Source organism: Dromiciops gliroides, chromosome 4, assembly GCF_019393635.1.
Source record: "Dromiciops gliroides isolate mDroGli1 chromosome 4, mDroGli1.pri, whole genome shotgun sequence".
Lineage (NCBI taxonomy): Eukaryota > Metazoa > Chordata > Mammalia > Microbiotheria > Microbiotheriidae > Dromiciops > Dromiciops gliroides.
The window spans coordinates 306,759,642-306,785,526 of NC_057864.1; the positions used below are offsets into that span (position 1 = coordinate 306,759,642).

The 25,885-nt window shown below is 36.9% G+C and overlaps 1 protein-coding gene across 1 annotated transcript in view; it reads right to left on the bottom strand.

The window, feature by feature from the left end:
- ME1 (malic enzyme 1) overlaps nt 1-25,885 on the bottom strand; it is a 198,460-nt gene that overhangs the window by 103,378 nt on the left and 69,197 nt on the right. The window contains 2 exon segments of the mRNA XM_043999505.1: nt 5,243-5,404; nt 8,725-8,800. Coding sequence (XP_043855440.1) covers nt 5,243-5,404; nt 8,725-8,800 — 238 coding nt within the window.

Genomic DNA, 25,885 nt, shown 5'->3' on the forward strand with positions numbered 1-25,885 from the left:
GCACAAATTCACTGAAGCCTAGAAATTCTTTTCCAGCTCAGTGGATGTGATTTCACAAAAGTGATGCAATTCAGCAAGAACAACCAAAAAGTTCTTTTATAGTGTTGTTTAAAGTAATGTATGGTAAACCCAAATATCAGACAAAAGAAGAAAACGCTCAATAGCCGAAAAGAACAATGGTCATTTTAAGCTATCAGTGGCGAACCACTGAGCTAGTTTTTTTTTTTTCAAGAAAAGCACTAAAGAATAAATAGGTTAGTCAAGCATTATTCTGTTATTCAGAACACAAAGTGAAAGCTTTTTGCATATCTTGAGAGACTAAGATATTTACTGACTGTTTTATGCTTTCAAAAACAATCACTGAGAAAAATAAATCCTATAAAAGTAGCAAAATATGTCAGGTGGACATAGTTGTGACTAGAGTTTTCCCTCAACTGACAAAAAAAAATACTTGAACCACAGCTGTTGTAGGGTTTCATTATATTTTGTTCTTTTGGAAACTTAATTTCCTTCTTTTTGTACTAAATATTCTTCTGGGGTAATCACATGCTACTTAAGGGGGGAAAAAGTTAAAAAATAGAGGGATATTATAATGTAACTAGGTCATAAAGATATGGCTACATTAATGAAAATCCCAAACTCAAGTTATGAGCTTTGATTTTAAATGCTTATTTTTTTCTTATACAAAATTAAGAGAGAAAAAGGAAGGCTTGCTTTAATCATTATTTTTGATCCTGCATCACCTCAATAGAGGTTATGAGCCTCTGTCCTATTTGCTTCAGAGACTTCTCAACAGTTCCAAATTGCTTTTCATAATGGGTGAACACCATGAGATAATTCTCAGATCTACTAATCCAGCCGTAACCTCTTTCCTGAGTTCCTGTCTATACCTTGAACTTTTTTCTAATAAAATATTAGCTTCTATAAATTAGAGGCAGTGTTTTATAGTGGATAGAGATATGAATGGAAAGGCAAGAAGGCCTAGGTTCATTTTGTACTTCTGACACATTCTAGTGTGAGATATCTTTAGGCTACTCTAGGCTAGAATTGCTATAATTAAAAAAAATTAGGGTGAATACTCTAATTATTACAAAGAAATCAAGAAATACAAGGAAAATGCAATATATGATTAATCAAGAAATTATGTCATGAGAATATTTTGATGATTTTTATAATGACAATAGATATGCTAAGGACTGCTATAATTCTTTAGATTATTTTATCAAAATAAATTATTCTTCACACCATCAGTGCTTAAAACAGGGTTTCTTAACCTGGGGTCCATAAAGAACTTCTTAAAAAAATATCTTTAGATTTCAATTTAATTGAATTTATTTCAGTATAATTGGCTTCATTTGTAATTCTACACATTTTATTTTATGTATTTAAAAAGATTCTGAGAAGGGGTTTATAGTATTCACCAAATAGCAAAAGGGGTTCATGATGTCAAAAAAATCTGCCTTAAATATTCTTGATTTAAATATAAGGAAATTAAAGGTAAAGTACCAAATAATTTCCTTAAAACTAGATACAGATGTTGTTATCTTCAGATTTAAAAGTAGGATTCAAACTCTGGTCAGCTCCCAGGCCTACAGCTAAATTATAAAATTCTACTTTCCCACCTACAAGAACGTTACATATTTTTTCTCTATATATGTCAATAGTCCTGACACTAGTGTGTTTTCACTTGTACATCTGAAGTTAAATTTGGACTGGTACTCCCTTCAAGTTTTAACAAATAGTTCTGGCCAAGTTTTAATAAATAGCTCAAGGTTTAATAAATAGCCTTAGTCTTAATATTCTGTTTTTGTTTCCTTCATCATGTGCATTTTGGTTTTTAAGTTCCCTAAATTAAATATTTCACTTGAGAGAGGGTATAAAGGACATATAACAAAATGGACTGCAGGACCTAGAATCATGAAGACTCAAGTTCAAACCTGACCTCAGACAATTACTTGCTGTGACCCTGAGCAAATCATTTAACCTCTATTTGCCTCAGTTTCCTCATCTGTAAAGTAGGTAGAATAGTAGCATCTACCTTTCAAAGCGTTTGTGAGGATCAAATGAAATAATAATTGTAAATTAGCACAGTGCCTGGCAGACAGTGTTACATAATTGTTAATTACTATTATTTTTATTACTACTACTACTACTACAACAAATCATTTTGATACAACTCAAATTCACATTTCGAAATCAGATTCTACTTATCTCAGTTAGTGGCCAAAAGCATATACAATGTGGACACTTTTTCAAATCATTTTATAACCTAGATTAATACAGTAGTTTCATGCAAATTTTTAATCTAGCTTAATTTATAAGAGGGGAGAGATCATGTAAATAGTTATATACATATAATACAGATACAGCGTAGATAGGAGATAATGTGAGAAGGAAAGGCCTAGGCCTGAGAAAGATGAGATTTGAAATGAATCTTGAAGCAAGCTAGGGAAACTAAGAGGTAGAGACATGTTTAAGGCATGGAAGACAGCTTGTGTAGGAGATAGAGTGTCATGTTTGAGGAATACAAAATAGACCAGTGTAGCTGTATATTTACATAAGTAAATTGAAGTAAAGTATAAGACAGGAAAGAAAGGAAAGGCACAAGTAATGAATAGCTTTAAATGTAAACTCATTCATACTCTCTTACAGTTTAGTATAGCCCAGATATTAGCTCTGAGGAGCCTTATCCCAGCTTCCAATCCCACAGACAAGTCTCAGCCCCAAAACAAGGATACATGTCCCCATCGGGGTCCAAGGGTACCCCTAAGAAATTGGGATATTTTCTAATTCCAAGAGACATGGGAGAGGAAGAAATAATGCAGGAAGCCTGATTCCCTTATAAAAAGGTGGAATGACAAGTAAATGGTTACAGAGGTGCCCCCCCTCCCATGTCTCTGAAAGCCTTTAGTCTCTAGGAATTTGTTTAGCCTAACGATGGACAGATATTTCCAGATCAGAGCGATCAAAAGTACTAATCACAATTCAGGAACTCAGATTTAGAACTGGAAGATAAGGAAACTCAAGACCAAAAAGGGTATTTTGCCCAAGACATAAGAGTTAGATTTGGCACTTTTGATCTTTGGTCCTCAGATTCCCAATTCGGAACTTTTCCCACTGCATCATACTATTTCTTCTCTTCTACAGCAAATACTTGAAAGAGTGAAGCAACATTTATTTATTCCACAATTACTGATTTAAAACCATTAATAAATAATCATGTAATGGATAAATATATGATTTTTTGACCCATTTACACAGTAGTATACTTACTCTACATCTGTTACAACTGTCAACAAAGTAAAATATAGTGCACCAAGGGGAAACTCTTCTCTAAAAAATACATTTGAAAAGAAATAGAGTTAAAGGTTTTCCTTCCATCATAAACGTGTGGTAAAACCAGATGGTAGAATATAAGCTCCTTGAAAGCATGAGTTTTTCTTTCACTCATTCATTTATTTTAATGAAGAGTGAACAGAGCTACACACTGTAAGCAAATATTAGTTTATTTGTATGTAATGATCTGAGGAGAGGTTCATTCATTTAACGTTTTTCCCTTTTTGTTTGTGAATGCCAGTGTCAATATTTTGCAGGTGGAGAAAGTGGTCATTTATATGGCATAATTCGAGGAGTGCCAGAAAATTACTGCTTAACAAATATCTCTCTCATAAGCCAATAACAGAGTTTAATATTTTATCATTTGAAAGTCCCTCTGATTAAGGCACGTTGCTTTTTGGAGCCTCCTATTAAAGAGCAAAAACTTTTGAGGTAACATTAATATTAAAATAACCTTTGTTTTGATTGTATATGTATAAATCTATGTTAGATTGCTTAATTTCTTACAAAGAGGGAAGGGGAGACAGAGAAATTTGGAACTCAAAAGCTTATAAAAATGAATGTTGAAAACTATCTTTACATGTAATTGGGGAAAAAATAAACAGTACTGAGAAAAAGAAAAGAACCTGTTTGATTTAGTTATTTAGATTTCTTTCTAAATATAGCCCTAAGGGAACAAAACAAAGTGAGAAGGGGAGGAAAGGGACAAAGTCCAATAACGTGGAACTATTACTGTTGTTGTTGTTATTGTTATTGTCATTTTCCAGTCATGTGTGACTGGAACCCCTCTCGGGGTTTTCTTGGCAAAGATACTGGAGTGGTTTGCCATTTCCTTCTCCAGTTAATTTTACAGATAAGGAAACTGAGGCAAACAGAGTTAAATGACTTCCCAAGGTCAAAGAGCAAGTTAGTGTCTGAGGCTAGATTTGAACTCAGGTCTTCCCGATTCCAGGCCCAGATTTTGGGATGATGACTTCCTCTCATCACCAGTCAGTCAGCCAGTCAACAAGCATTTATTAAGCAGCTTACTATGTGCCAGTCACTGTTCTAAGGGCTAGGGATACAAAGAAAGACCAATACATGGTCCTTACTACCTTCAAAGAGCCTACATTCTAACAGAGGAAGTCAGTAAGCAAATAACCATACATAGGAGATTTAGACAGAACAAATGGAAAATAAGCTCAGACTGCAGGCACTAAGCAACAATAGGAAAAAAAGGCTGGGCTTGGGTGGGGGGCAGGGCAGAAACTAAGGGAGGGTTGGGTAAGAAAAGGCTTCTTGAAGAAGGTAGGATAACTATAAACACTTAACCATCTCAACTTGAAAGTAAGACCTTATTTGATGACTGCTCATGTTGTATTTAGCTTTCAATTATAACACAAATGTCTTAGGATTTTCCTCCTATTTGACTATTATTTCTCATATCCATCGTGAAGATTTTTCCCTTTAATTTTCATGTTTTATGTTGCCACTCATTATCTCGCTATCACCTGGAAAAAACGAGTGGCAAGGTAGATAACCTGCTTTGTTACTTTAAGATCCTAAAACTGATTCAGGATCACAAAATATCACACTCAGAGTCACGTGAAAAACATGTTAACGACAGGAATAATTCATATTTAGCAAAGCCCTTAACAGTAACATAGCTATAGGGATGATCTATATATTTGTATAAAGAAATATTTCTAACTAATATATGTTGTCATAGAGCAAAATCTACTTATTAAGAGAGTACAAAACATTTATCAGAAGGCAAATAAAACCTAAGAAAACATGGAAAACAAAGAAAAGAATAATTATCCAGGTATGGGGAAAGGAATTAAAAATATGAATCAGTCTAACTGTTTAAACACATTGGGCCTTAAGAAATTTTTTTACCAAAAAAAAAAAAAAATAAATCTTTTACCTTATTCTCAGTTCCCACATCGAGGGTGACAGGCAGACACTCTCGAGGATTCATCCCTCCACAGACGGTATACAATGCCAGTTTGCCAACAGGAATGCCCATTCCATTGCAGCCAAGATCACCCAAGCCAAGGATCCTTTCTCCATCAGTCACCACAACAGCCTAGAGAGAAAGCGACCTATTGCTATAAATAACTACTTGGAAAGCCTAATACCCATCTTAGTGAACATACATATAGGAGACCTCTGATAACTAGAAAGACCTTTAAAATAATAATCCTGATTATGATAATTAAAAAAGAATAGAGAATGTGTGTGAAGAGCTCCAAGAATGGTGGATCAACTTCTAAGACATGAAAATAGAGAAGGAGAAAGGGAAAGGGGAGGGATGAGTAGGGAACAGTTGTGAAAAAGTAGGATACTCAAATTAGGAACTAAAAATAAAATTCAAGACTTTCTTATAAAGTTATGTGATTTCAGGGGTAGCAAGAAGACATCTGTGGGGGCAGCTAGGTGTCGCAGTGGGTACAGCACCAGCCCTGAATTCAGGAGGACCTGAGTTCAAATGTGACCTCAGACACTTAACACTTACTAGCTGTGTGACTCTGGGCAAGTCACTTAATCCCAATTGCCTCACAAAAAAAAAAAAAAAAGAAAAGAAAACATCTGTAGTTCTCCAAAGACTTCCCAAAATATTGGCACTCAAGTTTAACAATTAGTGGCTCAATAATCTGACTAAGGTTTTTACCTTATCTTTTCAACTGATTAACTTTTTTATTTTTTGACCATTACTAAATAGTTTTGGCAAGTGGTACTTTATAATATAGTTTGATATCTACTATAGCTTGGTCTCTTTTGCTCCTATTTTTTTTCCATTATTTACCTTGAGATTCTCAACTTTTTGTTTCTCCAGACAAACTCTGTTATTATTTTATCAATATTTGTACCTGTTTTATCTTTATCTCTACCTGTATCTATATCTGTACTACCCCTTGGTAGTTTGATTGGTATGGTACTAAAAAAAAAATCTGTATAATAATCTATACAATATAATACATATTGGCATGGTTCAACAATAAACAATGAACATATCTTCAATTATTTAAATGTTCATTTTTATATAATTATTTTGTTATATTAATATAATTCTTGAGTATGTCTGGTAAATGAACACAAAAATTTATAGATATTTTAATTTTTCATATGTTCCTACTAGGTTTTCTTAGTAATAGACAAAAAACCTGATGATTTTGTGGGCTTATATCTTTCTCTTTTACTGAAGTTATGATTTTAATTAATATGCAGTTGAATCTCTAGGGATCTCTAAATGAATCATATCTTCTACAAATAGCAATAATTTGGTTTTATCTTAGAATCATAGTGTAAAACAAATGCTCTGATCCCATTCTCTAAGAATCAAGCCTTACACATTTCAAAGTTCCAGGGAACTATGAGGGGTTTACTGCCATTGGATCAAGTTCAATCATCTTTAACCATGGTACCATCTATTTCAACCATACCTTTTTTTTTTAACCAAAACCCCACTATTTTTATATAGCCTTGTTTGAAATCATGCTTGCTCTCCTCTTCCTACTTTGATTTTTTGATTCATCTAAGGCATAACTGCTTCTTCCAAGCCCCTCACTTAATTCTGTCAGTCTTTACATTTCAAAGTGTTTGTATGCTATAAACTACTGACAGAAAATCAATATTAATATTATTAATATCAAATGTAATATCAGTTTCTCTGTCAAAAGGCTATCTGGAAAGTAAGAGAAGCCCATCCCTCTAGAAAAATCCTAGGAATGTCACCACATTCCAGTTCTTAAGGTACTTTACTCTCAACTAGGTTAGACTGGGCTCAACCCTGGAATTTTTAGCTCTGCTCATCCTGTAAACAAAAACTAACTTAGGCTAGCCTCAACCATTTTAAGTGACGCTGACATGGGCCTAAAATCAATCAGAAGGGATTTTTTCCTATGAAAAACAAAATCAGAGATGCAGCAGGGCCTGGGAAGCTCCTCCTGAGAAAAATGATACTCTACCAGATAAGATAACAGGAAGTCAAATGTTAACCACTTGTGCTACTACCTGGCTAGATCCAGGAGACAGATAATCTCAGAGAGGATTGTCCCTGCCCCAAAGCCTCCACTTGCTAGACATCTTCTCAAAATCCCCTTTTCATTTAATGCTTTTGATGTATAATTTCTCTTCCCTCCAACAATTCAAGTCAATAAGCTTTCCTTAAGCATCTAACTATAACAAGGGACGGACTATGATAGATGCGAAGACTAAAAAGTCAAAATGAAAAATAGCTCCTGCCCTCAATGAGTTTACATTCTACTAGGCAAATAGGACATATGCACAGATTAAGTATGACATACCTTGAGGGAGAGAACACTAACAAGTATGAAGGAGCAAGACAGGATTCCCCCAGGAGGTGGCATATGAGTTGACCACTGAATGAAGGTAGGGATTCTAAGGTAAGGTGTGGGTGAGTGTATCCGAAACATGGGGCATAGGTTGTGCAAATGCAGAGAGGTGAAAGGTAGAATATAGAATTGGTTTTATTCTTTCCATTTCCATTGATGTAATTGTTTGGGTTGGTTTGTTTTTGCAGGCTAATGAGGGTTAAGTGACTTGCCCAGAGTCACACAGCTAGTAAGTGTCAAGTGTCTGAGGCCACATTTGAACTCAGGTCCTCCTGAATCCAGGGCTTTATCCACTGTGTCACCCAGCTGCCCCCTAGAAATAGAATCTGGAGAAGAACAAAATCATCTGTTTGTCTAGAACATGGTGTATGAAGGTGAGTAATGTGAAATAAGACTATAATAATAGAATGGTGCCATACTGTGAAGAGATTTAAACAATAAAGTGAAGTAATATGGAGTACTCTATTATCAAAACTTGCCTTGAAGAAAGACGGATTTTTCTTGCACCCCTAAATAATACCATAGAGGCAATCATTCATATGTAAAGCAGATGTAGTAGACAGAGAATAAGCCTGAGAGTCAAAGGCCCAAATCCTGGTTTCAATATAACTAATTCCTGAAAATGTTTCTGTAACTGTTTGGGTTCCCTAGGGTAAAGATGCTTATTTAAGCCCACTATGTTTTACATTTTTTGGCTTCGTTCTTGACAATGGATGATTATACATAGGTTATTAAAAAAAGATGTAATATATAAATCCAAAGAACAGTATGTAATGATTTCAACACTTAACATCACTTAAAAGGAAAAAATAAACACCAAGAAATTAGCTACAAATAATAGGAAGGCTCAGTAGCAATATAGCAGCTTATTAACAGTTTCCTTGGACAAAATTAGATTTCCATGCAAAATTCATAAAGGAAATAAATATAAATTTGAAAAGTATTACTTGCTCTCACTGGAATGGAATATGTTAATACAGTCAATATGTTTCAGGAAATCTTACAAAGAAAACAAAAAACAGCATTTACCAAAGGAAAGATAATATCCTACCTTGACAACATCTTCAGGCCATGACTTAAGCAATGTAGCAATGTGACCTCGGTCATGGATACTGATAAAGAGACCTCTGTTTAAAAAAAAGTAGGCAGCTTTCACATAATTTGAAAAAATGAGAACACTACATTTCAGTGAAGCATTATATACTTCTACTATACTTCAAGCATTCATTAAACCATTTATGTAAATATTCCCCTCTACTTATATGGACTGCTATAAACAAAGGGGAAAAAATCATAACCTAGTACCCAAACTTCTATGAACTAAGCTATTTGGGAACTAAGAAAGCAGACATATCTTATGCTTCAATGGTTGGAAATACAAGAGTTTAAACTCCACAAACGTAGCTTCTTTTTTAAGGACTGAAGGGTATCTCCACATCTCTGAGTCATTAGTGTAGAGATATTTTTTAATCATCATATTTTAAAATTTTTTTCCAATTACATGTAAAGAGAGTTTTCAACAATGATTTTTGTAAAATTTTGAGTTCCAAATTTTTCTCCTTCCAAAGCCAACAAACATTACAACCACATTAAACCTATTTCCACATCAGTCATGTTGTGAGAGAAGAATCAGAACAAAAGGAAAAAGCCCACAAGAAAAAAGAAACAACAAAAACAAAACCAAAAAAACCCACAAAAATTGAAAAAACTGAAAAGAGTATGGTTCAATCTGCATACAGACTACATAGTTCTTTTTCTGCATGTGGAAAGTATTTTCCATCATGAGTCTTTTGGCATTGTCTTGGATCACTGTATTGTTGAGAAGAGCTAAATCGATCAAAGTTGATCATCACACAATGTTGTTTTTACTCTGTACAATGTTCTCTTGGTTCTGCTCATTTCACTCAGCATCAGTCCACTTAAGTCTTTCCACGTTTTTCTGAAATCTGCCTGCTCATTATTTCTTACATTGCATGACATTCATATACTACATCTTGTTCAGCCATTCCCTAACTGATGGACACCTCCTCAATTTCCAATTCTTTGCCACTACAAAAAGAGCAGCTGCCCTTTGGAGTTTAGGCCTACTTGTGGCAATGGGTGTACATGGGAGTAGGTGATTGTTAGTATGTAGAGCTGATCTCTATTACAAGTCTGGACATGTATCCTGTCTGCTCCCTCTGATCCTCCACATAGGCAGAGCTCTGTTGCAGCACAGAATTCTGTCATTGAATTATCTGGGCCTGAACAAATTCTCACTGGGAAGAGGCAGGAGAGGAGTTGGGTATAGAACTGAAATCTGTTGCAAGCTGACAGGTCACCTTGTACAGCCTTACCACCAACAATATGGAGAGTTTATGGTTAAACATTAGCCCATGGAATTTTGACCTTGTCTGGGTTCTTAGTGTCCTAAAGTATGGAGACATCTGAAATTGATCTATGGCTGGACAATTTCTAATTTGGAGCTATCTGAGAGGTCATAAGCATCTGATAAAATGCCTAGGCCTTCATCTTATTGTTCACAAGACCCAGAAGAACCCAGCCTCTCCATTATCTAATCATTCAGTATATGGTCTAGATTATCCCCCATTTCTGTCCAGCTTTCTCCTACCTACATGCATGCATGAAGGCCATGCTATATGTTTGAAATGTACACTTTCTACAACTCCATTTGTTAAAATATTTCTTTTATTCAAAGTCCCAGCACAGTTATAGCCTTTATGAATCTTTCCTGAATAGCCTCAATCAGAAGTGATCCCTATTTCTTATCAAAAGAGCTAATTCCTCTCTGCTAAATCCTCCTTATTGCACTTAACATTTAAACTTTTATTATTTTTAAATCTGCAAACAAGATTATAATTTCTTGGGGTGAGAAGCCTGAGTTTTTTCACCTCTGTATACCCAGGGCCTTGCAGGGCCTCCTACACAAAGTAAGTCCTTAGGTAACTAAACTGAAGATCCTGTCTGGTATTGTTGGTTCATTCTTTTATAAGTGTTAGTCTTAACTTTTCTAAGAGTGTAAACTTCTTAAAAGTAGAGGCTTTGTTGTATACCTCTTTAAAAAAAAATTTCCATGTCACCTCAAATAGTACTGCATAGACAGAAGATGCTCTATAATATTGTTGAATTAGTGATTAATTTAATTAAATTGAATTGTTGAACCTTTAAAGAATTGGATTACTAAACACAATGAATAAGCACCACAGTAAATAGAATTAATAAGAGTGCAGCCAATAAAATTAAGTCTTGATAAAATCAATAGTAAGGTTTTAAAATTTTGTTTTGTTTTCTCCCATCCCCCTTTCCCCCCCAAAAAAGAATGAATGCCAATGGTAGAATCATTTGACTATATACATTCTATTCCTCTAGGCCTGGAGTCATTTGTGGTAAAAATGCTTATTTTGTGACAGTGTTTCTGAGACTAAGGCCTACATGTTCCACCAAGGCCAAGATTTATCTCAAGAGTTATTTGTAGCTATTTCTGGAAAGACACCAAAACTCAAAACCCAATGAAATATGCAAAAGTGTCTCAGCACAAGAATGACTAACACTTTCTGGCATTGAACTGGTTATGAGACATTAATTCTCAGACATAAATGTATATCTTGTCACAACATGGAAAATTTAAGCAGGGAAGTTATTTATTAAAGACATTCTTAAATGAATGTGATTCCAATGACCATTTATGAACATGGTTTTTGTTTATTTCTGAAATTTTCAGTTGATAATAAAAGCAAGTCATGCCAAAAAAAAAACCCTTATTCTATGCACTTATCAAATTGAGTGAGACTATTTAAAAATGTTCATTTTCTTTAAAACTATGGTTGAAATTTCCTCTGTGTATATGTTCTCAAAATTAAATAAAATAAGAGATAATATTTTACTTCTCTATACTGCATATAACCCTCAATATAAATAATTTTTAACATGCAAATTTTAGGTGTCAAGAGAAGAGATTCTTTTCTGTCTAGCATAGTTTGGATGTAATACTATTTGGAGGGAAAAGGAAGCTTTAGATAACTTTTTGAGACTTCATTTTTCAAATTTGAATTTCTTAATAAGAATTATTTGTTATATTAAGAGAAAAGTAATAGAGCATATCTACAATCTTCTTGAATTCAAGTCCCCCTCCTTCTGGCATAAAAGCATCCCTGGATTTTCAAAGTTGATGCCAGTATCATGCAAGCTGGACAGGACTGAAACATGTAAGTACCAATGAATTGTCTATCTATTACCTGATGTTCTGCCTAGCACATTTGAAAATTATCTTTTTAGCCGCTACGACTCAAGAATGTTGTCTACTTAAGTATACATAAAAGCTGATCTATTATATATCCAGATATGGTCATCCAGCATCTCTCTGCTTGAAAACCTCCAAGGAGTATGAACACACCACTTCTCCAGGAAGCACATTCTACTTCTGGACAGTTCTATTTGTTTGCTAAGCACTAGGGATATAAAGAAAAGGGGGGAAACTGTCCCTGGACTCAAAGATCTCACATTCTAATGGGGAGTCAATAAACTATGCACATATTGGACACAGAGTGAAGGTACTGGCAGTGGAAAAACTTTCTACAGAAAGTAGATTTTTAGATGTCTTGAAGGACAGCAGGGAAAGCAGAACACAGAAAAGAGGTGGAGAGTATTCCAAGCATGGGAGATAGCTAGAACAAAGGTACAGAACTGGGAGATATAGTGTTACATATGAGGAACAGTAACTTGGCCAATGTTGCTGGATCAAAGAATATTTGGAGGAGAGTACATGTGAAAAATCTGAAAGGTACAAAAAGACCAGATTGTAAAAGGCTTTACATGCCAAATAGAAAATGTTCTGTTCAAAGGTATTGGGGTATCACTTCAGTTTACTAAATATTGAAGTAACCTGGTAAAATCTATGCTTTAGAAAAATCTAAGTGGAGGGTGGAATGGGGAAATACTTGACCAGAAGGTTACTGCAATTATCTAACTGAGTATTTCTACAGAGTCCTTTAGTTTCAAATTACCATAAGTTTTGTCTTTGTGGGAACAAAGAGAAGGGGACATATACAATAGATGTTGTGAAGGTAGAAACACCAAGACTTGGGGACTCTTTAGGACAATCATCTTTGTAGGCTGAGTGATAGATGAATCAATGTAGAGAGAGACTCGAGGCAGGGAGACCATCACAATAGTCTAGGAAATGATGAGGACCTATATATTAGGGTGGTGGTTGGGAAGGGAATGGGACCTATATAAAAGATGTGAAAACAGAAAACAAGAGCTGAGAGCAAACTGGATATATGGGATTAATAAAGGTAAGGAATCTAGGATGATGCCAAGGTTGTGAGCCTAGATGACTTAGCGGATATAGATACACTGTAGAGTAATAGGAAAGTTGGAAAGAAGGAAAGCTTTGGTGGAAAAGATGATGAGTTTTGTGATAGATAGATAGACAGACAGATAGATAGAATTCGAGCTGTCTCTAGGATATCCAATTTTAACTGTCCAATAGTAGGTGATGCAGGATTGGAGCTCAGAGAAAGCCTGGGAATAAATACATAGATCTATGAATCATCTGCATTGAGATGATAACCAAGCCCTGGCCCTGGAGTCAGGAGGACCTGAGTTCAAATCTGGCCTCAGACACTTAACACTTACTAGCTGTGTGACCCTAGGCAAGTCACACTTAACCCCAATTGCCTCACCAAAAAAGAAGAAAGAAGACGAAGAGGAAGAAGAAGAAGAGGAGGAGGAAGAAGAGGAAGAAGAAGAAAGAAAGAAAAAGAAAGACTGAGGAATGGTCAACTGGTTAGGAGCACAACCACATAACAGCAGTGTCTCAAAACCTATAAAGAAGAGAGTTTCAGGGAAGAACCAGTGGTTAACAGGGTCACAGTCAGCAGAGAAGGCAAGAAGGATGAGGGCTGACAAAAGTCTATTGAATCTAGCAATGAGGGGAACACTGATAAAACTTTGGAGAGCAGTTTCAGTTGATAATGGGTAGGAAGACAGGCTGCAAAGTGCTAAAAGTGGAAGCAATTAGTATAGACAGCTTTTTTTAAGAGCTTGAGAAAGGGAAGAAATATAGGAAAATAGCTTGAGAAGATAGTGGGGTATAATAAAAGTTTTCAAAGATACCTAAGCACATATGAAAGTAGTAAGGAAAGGACCAGCAGATAGGTAAGAAACTGAATATTAGAGAGAATGAAGAATTATTAAGTGCTTATCATATGCAAAGCACTGTGCTAAGTGCTGGAGATACAAGATGGGAAAGTAAGACTATCAGATAAGTAGATAACTGATGGCAGAATCTACTAAAGATACAAGGAGATGGTATCAAGAGTACAGAGGCTTTGGCTGTATTGAGGAGATTGGATGCCTCATTATCAAAGACTAGAGGAAAGAAGGCAAGAGGTATGATATTGTGAAGAAATTTGGAGATGAACAGAAAGGGAAAAGTAGAAGTTCATAGTAATTGTCCTTAATTCTAAAATTCCCTTTAGGGAAATAAAGTTTGATGTGCTATTTTTAGTTTGAAAGTGCTGCGAGTCTAGGACATCTAAGCGGCCAGTGGATAGAGTGCTAGGCTTGGAGTCAGGAAAGTCAGACATCTTCTCGAGTTCAAATCTGGCCTCAGACACTTACTAGTAGCAGTGTGACCCTGGGCAAGTCACTTAACCTTGTTTGTCTCCATTTCTTCATCTGTAAAATGAGTTGAAGAAGGAAATGGCAAACCACTCCACAATCTTTGCCAAGGAAACCCCAAATGGAATCACAAAGTTGGACATGACTGAAGAGGGATGCACTTTCCAAAAGGAGGTTTGCCTTTAGGGTTGCACCAGACAAAGCAAAGCAGTTGTTGAAGTTGGATGGGATTTATCCTGAGGACAGCCCCATCCCCATTCCATATATACCTGTATGTGATTCTCTTATGAGGCTACAGAAGCCTAGACTATATGCTAAGGGACTCCTCCCTAATTATGGCTATGGCTAACTAAAAGGACCAAAGATGATTAAAAAAAAGATCAAGCAATGGGAAAAATAAATATCACTTCTCTTCTCACAAATTAAAATACTATAAAGCTCCAAATAAACATTAAGAAGTAGGGAACACCAAAAAACATCCAAATAAGGTCATAGGAAAATGCCCAGAGCAGCAAAACTCACAGAAGAATGTGCTGAAATCATCTTCTAACCAAGAACGGCTTGGAAGGTCAGAAGGAGGGAGCTGCTGTGCTGATACAGGAGTCGGGCCCAACCCCATAGTCACCCTGACACAGATTCGGTCTCAGGAAGTCCTCACCAGAGAAGGAGACCCCCAGAGCCTCTGAATCAGCTGAAGCACCAGTGTCATCTGGAACCAAGCTCACAGTCTGGTGAGTGGGCTGAGCCCTGGGCAGGGGAGAGACTACAGGGGTCCATGCTGGTGCTGAGGCAGAACTTGGATTTTACACCCCTACTGAGAACCAGGTGGTAGGCTTGAGTAGCAGTAGCCCAGGTGGGAGAGGGGCACAGGCTTGTCAGAGCTGACAACCACAACACAGAAAGCTGGTTAATTAGCAAGTTGGTATGGGGTCATCTAGGACCAGGGAACAGGTCGAGCAAGGGAAGAACCTGATCCTCCTTAAATCATACCACCTGGGACTTCTTAAGCTTGGGATACTGCAGCCTGAAACAGTGCCCCACTTTAAGGAGATAAAAGCCAAGTAAAAGAAAGGCAAGATGAGCATACAGAGAAAGGTGAGGACCATAGAAAGTTTCTTTGGTGACAAGAAAGAACAAGGTGCACCCTCAGAGGAAGCTGTCAATGTCAGGGCCCCTATATCTAAAGCTTCCAAGAAAAATATGAATTGGTCTCAGGCCATAGAGGCACTCAAAAAGGACTTTGAAGATAAAATTAGAGAGGTAGAGGAAAAAATAGAAAGAGAAATGACGGTGATGCAGGAAAGACATGAGAAAAAAGTCAACATCTTGAAAAGTCAAATGGAAAAAGGAGGTAGAAAAGCTCTCTGATGAAAATAATTGCCTAAGAATTAGGATTGAACAAATGGAAGCCAGTGACTTTATGAGAAACCAAGACACAATAAAGCAAATCCAAATGAATAAAAAAATAGAGGGCAATGTGAAATATCTTCTGGGAAAAACTGCCAACCTGGAAAATAGGTCCAGGAGAGATAATCTGAAAATTATTGGTCTACCTGAAAACCATGATCAAGGAAAGAGCTTAGACACCATCTTCCAAGATATTCTCAGGGAAAATTGCCCTGAAATTCTAGAAGAAGCAGCTAAAATAGAAATTGAAAGAATCCACCAATCACCTCCAGAAAGAGATCCCAAAAAGAAAACTACTAGGAAGCCAGGGGCAGCTAGGTGGCACAGTGGATAAAGCACCAGCCCTGGAGTCAGGAGTACCTGAGTTCAAATCCAGCCTCAGACACTTAACACTTACTAGCTGTGTGACCCTGGGCAAGTCATTTAACCCCAATTGCCTCACTAAAAAAAAAAAAAAAGAATATATAGGAAGCCACAAATTATCACTCTCCAAACCAATTTGCTGCAAAACATTTATTGTTGAGCATACTGCTACATAAAAGTGAAGCCCAAAATGGCGAAGTGTGAGGTTTGTGTAATTTCTGCATTGTAAAGAATATTATGCTGATTTTACCAATGCTGACACAAAGATAAAGCAAAGGAAAATACCATTATGTTTTTGCCCTTTTTTGTATCATTAGCGGTTTGCACAGCACCTGGGATAAAGTGAGCACTCAGGAAACACTTTTTGTCACTGTTGTTGAAGATGGTAGTGGCAGTGATGATGAATAGTTACAATCACATGCAAGGACAAAGGATGATTTTGTTCTAAATAAAAAACAATGCTACCATCTATGACCAATCAATCTTTTTGCTCAGAATGCTTTAAGTATTATGTTTGAAGAAAAATTATTTCTGGTTCAAATAAAATGCTATTAGAGCACCTGGTCAATTCTGTTAACAGCATATATAAAAGATAATGATGGATATCCACTATATTTCAAGATAAAGCAAAAACTTCTATTTAAGGGATTGCCATCAGCAAGTTTTTTCCCCCTGAAGTTAATGCATGATCATTTTGGCAAGAGAATATTCTTATTACTAAATTAAATGAAAAGAAAGCATGCCATCATTATAAAAATCCCTTTCCTAACTGGAGATAATATACCTTTTTGATTATTTACCTATTTGATTATTTACAGTCCCTCTATTTTCTGGCTAAATTAAGTATGTCACAATTACTAAGTATAATTTTTGAGATATTTCTCAGCAAAATAAATGAACTTTTTGCAAAGTACCTTAAGTATACTGACAAGGCCCACTGAACTTAAAATACTGGACAATGATCACTACATTACTGAATAAAACAAAAATTATAAAAAGAAAATGTTCTACCACACTGCATGCAATGAATCTGAATAAGTGCTCTAGATGAGAAAATGGCATATTTTACATATAGAATACTGTTTTAGTTATTTCATAACATGTAATTTCAATGTCCTCTTATTTAAGTAACACATGAGTTATGATAGTATTCCTTCCTACATATAAATTACAGATTGAAGGACTCCTAAGGTTACTTACACACACACACACACACACACACACACACACACACACACACACACACACACGCAAGCATATCAATTTTTAGCATCCTGCAACAAAAGTTCAAAGAGTCTGCACTGGGATGAATGTCGAAAGTCATGAAGTTCAACCTCTACCTGAATAAGAATTCCCTTTACAACATACACTATACTTGAAGACAGCCTTTACCTGAAGATTCTTAGGGGGAAAGAATACTATACTTCCCAAGGCACCTTTGGACCCTCTAATTGTTAGGAAGCTTTTCCTCCACAAAGTCTAAATCTACCAATTATTTTTAGTTCGGCCCTCTGATCTTGCTTTATTAATGTCAGCCCTTCCAATACTTGAAGATACTCAGTTTCCCTTAAGTCTACTCCTCTCTAGCTCTACCTTATATTCCCTGAAGTTGTTTGTGATCTCAAGTTCAAGCTGTGATCTAAACTGGCAGAGAGAACACTTACACTAATGAGATCACAGATACATTGAAGAACAGAAATATAAGAATCTATCAGGTTTGGTCACTGAATGGATGACAAATAGCCTTCTTCTCAAGGCCAACTTCTCAAAATTAAAATACTTTTATTCCTTATCCCTCTGGTCTTCTCTAGTACCTAGCTTCTTAAATTGGGGGTTGCAACCCCATATGGGGTCATATAACTGAATGTGGAGGTCATGAAAAATCTGGCAACAGTAAAAGTTTATGTATACCTATATACCCAGGGTTGTATAAAAAATTTCTTGGATGAAAAGGGGTCATGAGTGGAACAAGTTTATTTATTTATTTATTTGGGGGGGGGCAGGGCAATGGGGGTTAAGTGATTTGCCAAGGGTCACATAGCTAGTAAGTGTCAAGTGACTGAGGCCGGATTTTGAACTCAGGTACTCCTGAATCCAGGGCCGGTGCTTTATCCACTGCGCCACCTAGCCGTCCCCCTGGAACAAGTTTAGAAAGCTCTGCTCTAGTAGACTCCCTTCCTCCCTCCCTCTCTATTTACCTAGTGTTTCCCATGAGCTCCAAACCAGTGTTACTTACTATTATATATTGCAAACTGGATGTCTCAGGAACATTTCATACTCAACTCCTCCAAAATGGAATTCGTTACCTTTTCCCCCAAATCCTCCTCTCTTTCAAACTTTCCTATTTCTGTTGAAGGCATTATTATCATTCCAGGATCCCAGTTTTGTAATCATTATTATCCTGGACTACTCACTCTTCCTCACCTCACATAGTCAATCAGTTTCCACGTCCAAAATGTCTCAAGTCCAAACCTTTATCTCTGTTCACATACCTACTACTTTAGTTCAGACCCAAGTGCCTGTATTATTGCAACAGCCTCCTGATCAGACTTCTTAGCAAGTCTCTCACCACTCCTCCATAGTAGTACCAAATTAATTATTTTAAGCACCATTCTGACCATATCACTCTCTCTCTTACTCAATCAACTCCATTGGCTCTCTAATCTTTTAGATAAAATGTAAACTCCTCCATTTAGCTTTTTTTTTTGGGGGGGGGGTGAGGCAATTGGGGTTAAGTGACTTGCCCAGGGTCACACAGCTAGTCAGTTATCTGAGGCTGGATTTGAACTCAGGTACTCCTGAATCCAGGGCTGGTGCTCTATCCACTGTGCCACCTAGCTGCCCCCTCCATTTAGCTTTTAAAGTCTTTTGCAACTTTACCCTAATGAATCTTTGCACCTCTCCTTCCTACAATCTGTAATCCAACCAAAGTGCCCTTCTTGCTGCTCCTCAAGTATTCCTCACCTCAGTCTCACAGAATCCTTCTCTTCTATGGGGGCAGCTAGGTGGCGCAGTGGATAAAGCACCGGCCCTGGATTCAGGAGGACCTGAGTTCAAATCCAGCCTCAGACACTTGACGCTTACTAGCTGTGTGACCCTGGGCAAGTCACTTAACCCTCATTGCCCTGCAAATAAAATAAACAAACAAAAAGAATCCTTCTCTTCTTTTGAGATGAACCTCCCTTCCAAACCACCTTATACATAACGATATCATATTATTTAAATGTGTCCTCATAAGTATGTATATGTACGTACATATGTATGTAGTACTTGTTCTCTTCTCCATGAGTGTAAGCTCCCTAAGAGCAAATATTTTATCATATGTGCATCCCCAACACTTGATGTATTATCACATAATAAGTGCTTCATAAATTCTTTTAAATGACTGATGGATGAATTGACTGGATAACCCTGAATGACTAGAAGAATGGCAGGGCAATCAAGTTAAAAGGAGAAAAAGGTTTGGGAGGAAGCTAATGAGTTTGGTTTTAGATATGCTGAGTTTTATCTGTAGGTTCTGGTGGAGGTGTCCAGCTGACCTTGGAAATTTGAGACTGGAGTTCTGGGGCACAGTTGGGCATGAGTATCTAAATTTTAGAATCATCGGTATAGAACTGCTAATTAAAGTTACTGTGAGTGGGAAAGACTGTCAAGGGTCACAATGCAGAGAGAGAAGGGAAGTGAGAGGAAAGCCTTGGAGCCCAAATATTTGCACCACAGAGAGGAGTAGGAAGAAGAAAACCATAGAAGGCAACTGAGTGGTAATCAGAGGGAAAATAATAGAGCAGAGTAACAGAACCTTTCATTTTAATTATTCTTCCTACTGTTTATAACACAAACTTATTCTGTATTCTGACAGTAATCTCTTCTAAAACTAAATGATTAAACATCAACCAAATAATTATATAGTCTCATAGTCTTATATTCCTTCTCAAGTTGCAGAAAAACCCCAGATAGCCAAATGTATTTGCTCAGAATCGCAGGTATAAGAATATTTTACCCTGGGCAGCTAGGTGGCGCAGTGGATAGAGCACCGGCCCTGGATTCAGGAGGACCTGAGTTCAAATGTGACCTCAGACACTTTACACACTTACTAGCTGTGTGACCCTGGGCAAGTCACTTAACCCCAATTGCCTTACCAAAAAAAAAAAAAAAAGAAAGAAAGAAAAAAAAAAGAATATTTTACCCTAAAAGGAAAAGCTACAATTTACATCAGTTGCCCTCCAAAGCTAATAATTTTTCCTCTTCACAAATTAGCAGAAGAACAAAAAGACACATGGAGAGACTTGGTCTCTTGCCAAAAGAGGAGTCTAAGCAAATTCTTTCAGGAAGATACCACCATTAAGATGAGTTTTCCAAAGCTGCTCCCTTTTTCCCTGGGAAAGTGCAAAGTTCAGACTACACCAATTAAAAAAAACAAACTGTCTTTATTTTCCTAAGTTTCATCGAATCTTGCACACACATTTGAGCACATTCCTAAAAGTTTCTCATCAGTATTTTTTAAAGTTCATCTCAAGAACTATATCAGATAAATAGTAACATGATCAATGTTTTTACTTCTACAATAACTCTGCCAACAAAGAGCCAGAAACAATGAATATTTTAAAATCACAATGTTGATGTTCAGAGGATAGAGACCTCACTTTTTAAAAAAGCAATTTTGTCAGTTATTTTTTCACTGTTCCCTCATTTCATTTGAGTTCTATTTTTTGTTTTCTGCTTTCTTAATATGATATAGTTCATTCATGACACAGATGTTTCTTGGAAGTGGTCTTAAATTTGGAGAAACAATTATGTCTGATTTTTTCCTAGAGTTGATTGATGAAACATTCAACTTTCCTGTTTCAAAGTGATGCAAAAGTTCATTTGTCAAGTCATTCTTTCTTTGATATGAAATGCTATTGCAAGTGGCTGAAAAATTAAGTGAAACATTAAAAAAATCTTAAACTCTGCCATAAATAGGAAGCATTCAATACATTAACTGAACTTAATTAACAACACAATAAAAGCTTGACAATAATGTGAAATCCAAGAAATAAAACTCTTACTGAGTTTAAGATAAAATATATAAATCAGTGGTGTCAAACTCAAAGAGAAATAGATATTGTATTATATATTTTTTAAAGTTTCCCAATCACATATTTTTTTGGTGGGGCAATGAGGGTTAAGTGACTTGCCCAGGGTCACACAGCTAGTAAGTGTCAAGTATCTGAGGCTGGATTTGAACTCAGGTCCTCCTGAATCCAGGGCCGGTGCTCTATCCATTGTGCCACCTAGCTGCCCCCCCCCCCCATTACATTTTAATCTGTTTCAGGCTTTACTCCTAAATTTTGCTTGCTGCTTGTGACCTAAGTATGACACCTCTGATATAAATTGTAGAAGGCTATGTCTTTTAATTTTAAAAATATTACTGCTGAGGGGGCAGCTAGGTGACACAGTGGATAAAGCACTGGCCCTAGATTTAGGAGGACCTGAGTTCAAATCCGACCTCAGATGTTTGACACTTGCTAGCTGTGTGACCCTGGGCAAGTCACTTAACTCTCATTGCCCTGCCCCTCCAAATATTACTGCTGTGAAAATAAGAATTTGTATTTTTTTTTTAGTGAGGCAATTGGGGTTAAGTGACTTGCCCAGGGTCACACAGCTAGTAAGTGTTAAGTGTCTGAGGCCAGATTTGAACTCAGGTACTCCTGACTCCAGGGCCAGTGCTCTATCCACTGCACCACCTAGCTGCCCCAGAATTTATATTTTCAATTTCATTGTCAACAACTACAAAATTCTCTTCTTGATGATCATAGGATCATAGATTAAGACCTGGGAAAAGAATTAAGAGGCCATCAAGTTTCACTCCCTCATTTTAAAGATAGGAAGACAGGCACAGAGAGATTAACTGAGTTGCTCAGGGTCACAAAGCTAGCAAGGGGCTGAAACAACACCTGGATTTAGGTCTTCCCTACTCAAGGTCCAGTGCTCTATCTACAATACTATGCTGCCTGTATATGACAATATAGATTTATTCACTTAACAAATGAAACCTACAATATAAGACAAAGCTCTATAATGTGAAAATATGTCTTGGAAAGTTATTACCAGGAATGTCATTTTAGGAAGAGGAATGGTAACTCCTTCCTGGTTCATGGAGTTTTCCAGGTGGGCATACCCTATAAAAAGGAGTAATTTACAAAAATATGTGGCGGGGATCATGGTACAGTGCAAAGATTATGAGATTTGGAATTAGAAGACTCCTAGCTCTGCCATTTAAAACCTGTGTGGTGGTGCCAATGTCACTTAACCTCTCCGTCTCATTTTCTCTATCTATAAAATAAGGCGGTTGAACAAGATGACCTCTAAGGTTCCGTTCAGCTCTAAATTGATGATCCTATGGTAAGTAACAGCATAATGTTCCTGTTAAAAAAATTTGAAATTGTTGAAGTGTGGTCAAAATTATTTGTGATAAAGATTAATACTCCTGTTTTCAGCTAACTCATTTGGGAGGGGCCACACCTGGCCCACCCTGAGGTTACAAAGGCAGCTTTTGAAGGACCTCCCCTTTTGGGAGGGGAGATTGAACATTCCCAGAAGGAATGCAGGCTACTTCTGGAAGGAAGACTAGGGTTTTTCCACAACTCAGCCTTTCTGCTTGGGCCCTTATGGTGGTGGTGCTCTGCAGGTGTTTGTGCTCTGTCTTAGGCAACTGCTGTCTCTGGTCAGCAACTGTAAACTTTCAGGTTTGGCAAGTTACTTACGGGAAAACCCTAAATTCCTTTCAAATTTTGGCCCTCACAGAAGGCATACAATAAATCAAAAAGATTCTATCTTCCAAACGTCTAAATCTCAAATTAGTCCAAAAGATATAGATATCAAAGTTAGTAATCACTAGGACACATCAAGCCTATGTAACTTATCCTAGGTCACACAGGAAGTAAGTATCAGGGGTATGATTTAAAACCTGTTCTTCCATATTTGACACCCAATATTCTTACTAGGTGATTTCTTGTCAAGGGAGTGGAATAAATGGGCGTAGAGTAGCTCAAATATCACATATGTGCTTCTAGTAAAGACCAAAAAGGAATACTACATTTTTAATGATTAAGAAATAATAATAATAATAATAAAGCTACATTAAGTACCTTCTTTTATCCCAGATTTGCATAAGGAGACATCTAGAAGCCTTCAGGCATTAGGGAAAGGATATAGCTAGAGAAGCCAGGGCTAGTCCAGTACCCAGATATCTCACAGCTCAGACTCAAGGTGATCCAAAGACAATGAATGAAATTCCAGGGAGCAGGAAGACTAGAATGATACACTGAGGAAACCCCAGAGAGCAATCAGACACACATGGAGATCTGAACCTTCCCCCATCATGCCCTGACTCAGGGACATGAAGAGAAAAACCAAAGTGCTCCGATGAGGAAATCCCCAAGGTGTTCAGGACACCCATGAAACTCCAAGGCCCCAATCCATCCTCCGACTGGGGGCAAGAATAAAAGACTGGAACACAATAACTAGGACGTCCCAGGATGGGCGAACTCCATATCCAAACCTACCATGGAGCTTGGTAAGGAAAGCTCCCACTTAAAAAGCATTAATCAGTTCACACCCTCTAGGGGTTCTAAAAGTTTGTGGCCAGCTGGCCAGAGGTTCCCATAATGGACTTAAAGAACTCAGTGCTCAGTACCTGAAGAATTCGAGGAAAGTCTAAGCCGGGTCAGCACTATGTGCACACGTACCAGTGGAAGTAACAGCCAAATAATAGTGATCCAAAGAGGTGTCCACCATTATATATAAAAGTGCAGCAAGTTGGAAAAATACAAAGTATTGATTCAGGAACTAAGTCTAAAAATGAATCAACAAAAGAACACACTGATGATAATTATTTTAGTGATCCAGAGATGTCCAGGGCACAAACCTAGAGAAAAAGAGGAATGTCATAGTGACTACAGGTATATCCTCAGATAAAAATGTGACTTGGCCACATATTTGCTGCCTTCCAGGTTAGAAGACATTTCTAGCAAATAAATGCCAAAAGCTTGGAAAGGAATACCTGTTTTCCTTCATCATTGTTCTGGAGAATCAAATATAGCTAATAACTAAACTAAAGAACATTTTAAGTTGAGCAAATTAAGCACATTGTATTAGTGATATATTTAAGGACACAATTTATTTATTTTTTATTTTTCTTTTTGGTGAGGCAATTGGGGTTAAGTGACTTAAGTGACAAAACCACTTGGATTTGATGGTGCGGCCTTATTGTCCAAAAGGATTTTATGAAGCCCTAGATTAATAGGAGCAAAATGCCCTCCAACTGAACTTCAAACTGAACCCAGATAGGAAGCAGATAAGTCCCTATCTGCTGACTTCTTTCCCCAGAATAGTAAGTTCCTATCTTATAAAAACATCCGGGCATCTTCTTTCTTGCCAAACCCCATTCTTTGGGAATCACATAATCTTATCATAATGTTTCCATTAAGTCAAACTATCAAAGTGATGAGTATTTCCTGCATTTTTGTTATAGTTGAAATTGTTTAAATTATTTGCATTATATCCATTGTCTATTCTTGTTATAGTATTTGCTTTTAGGTTGATTTGTATCATGCTAATGAAACTGATAACATCCTGTAATCAGTGAGCAAAGAAACCTTCTATACCCTCATAAAGAGGGAGTCTTCCAGCTCCTTCTTTGGAAGAGGTCTCCTGTTTCCACAACAGTTCTCTGATCTGGTTTTTTTGTTTTTTCATAGAAGGACAGGTATGGAAACAAAATTCGACAAGCCCATAAACTGTTCTAAAAGTTCATAGGGCACCCATTTCTGTAGTGTTTATTCAGGGAAAACTCCCAGTGACTCTGGTGGGAAGAATAATTGGGGGGGGGGCAATGAGGGTTAAGTGACTTGCCCAGGGTCACACAGCTAGTAAGTGTCAAGTGGCTGGGGCTGGATTTGAACTCAGGTCCTCCTGAATCCAGGGCTGGTGCTTTATCCACTGCGCCACCAGCCGCCCCCAAGGGAAGAATAATTTTTGGTTGGAAACAAGATGAGTAAGTCACTAGAAGTCTTGTCCACAAAAGGAAGATATAATCAGACTCAATAAAAGAAACTCCTCAGGAAAACCTCTGCTATCCTGTACTTATATAGGATCTTTGGTAAAAACTTAAAACTTTACTGTTTCACAATTCAACAATTTACAACACTCTTTTAAAAATGGATAAAAGAACTATATTACCTCTATGTTGTAAAAAGGCAAAATTAAAGATAAAAGAAAAAGTAACTTGGCCAAGGTCACCGTTGGTTTACCTCACACTATACTACCAGTAAAATATTAATTTCCCAACAATTCAGTACTTTTCTGATAGGCCACCATTAATCATCATATTGTTTTTTCATAGCTGCAACCGGATTTTGATAAATGTATACAGTTGCCATTATGATGAACTAACATACTAAAAAATATGAAGCTAAACAGTAATTGAACTAAATGAAAACAAACATCAGTTAATGAGCCCATGATGTCTTCAGTAGATAGCGCTAGACAATAGGATATAAAATTTTGATAAGAAATGGTCCCTGATCTCATGGGGATTGTAGTCTAATAGGACAGTTGGCATATACAATACAAACTACTATAATACAGAGTAAGGACACTTCTGAAAAAGAGAAGCACAGGAATAATTAGGAATGGTTTCACAGAGAAAATGGGAATTTGAATTGGACTATGAAGGATGGGAAAGAATTCATAAGGGGAGGGAGCAGAAAAGCATTCGAGGCACAGAGAACTAACTACATGAACAAAGGCAGAGATGAAAAAACAAAGAGCATTGA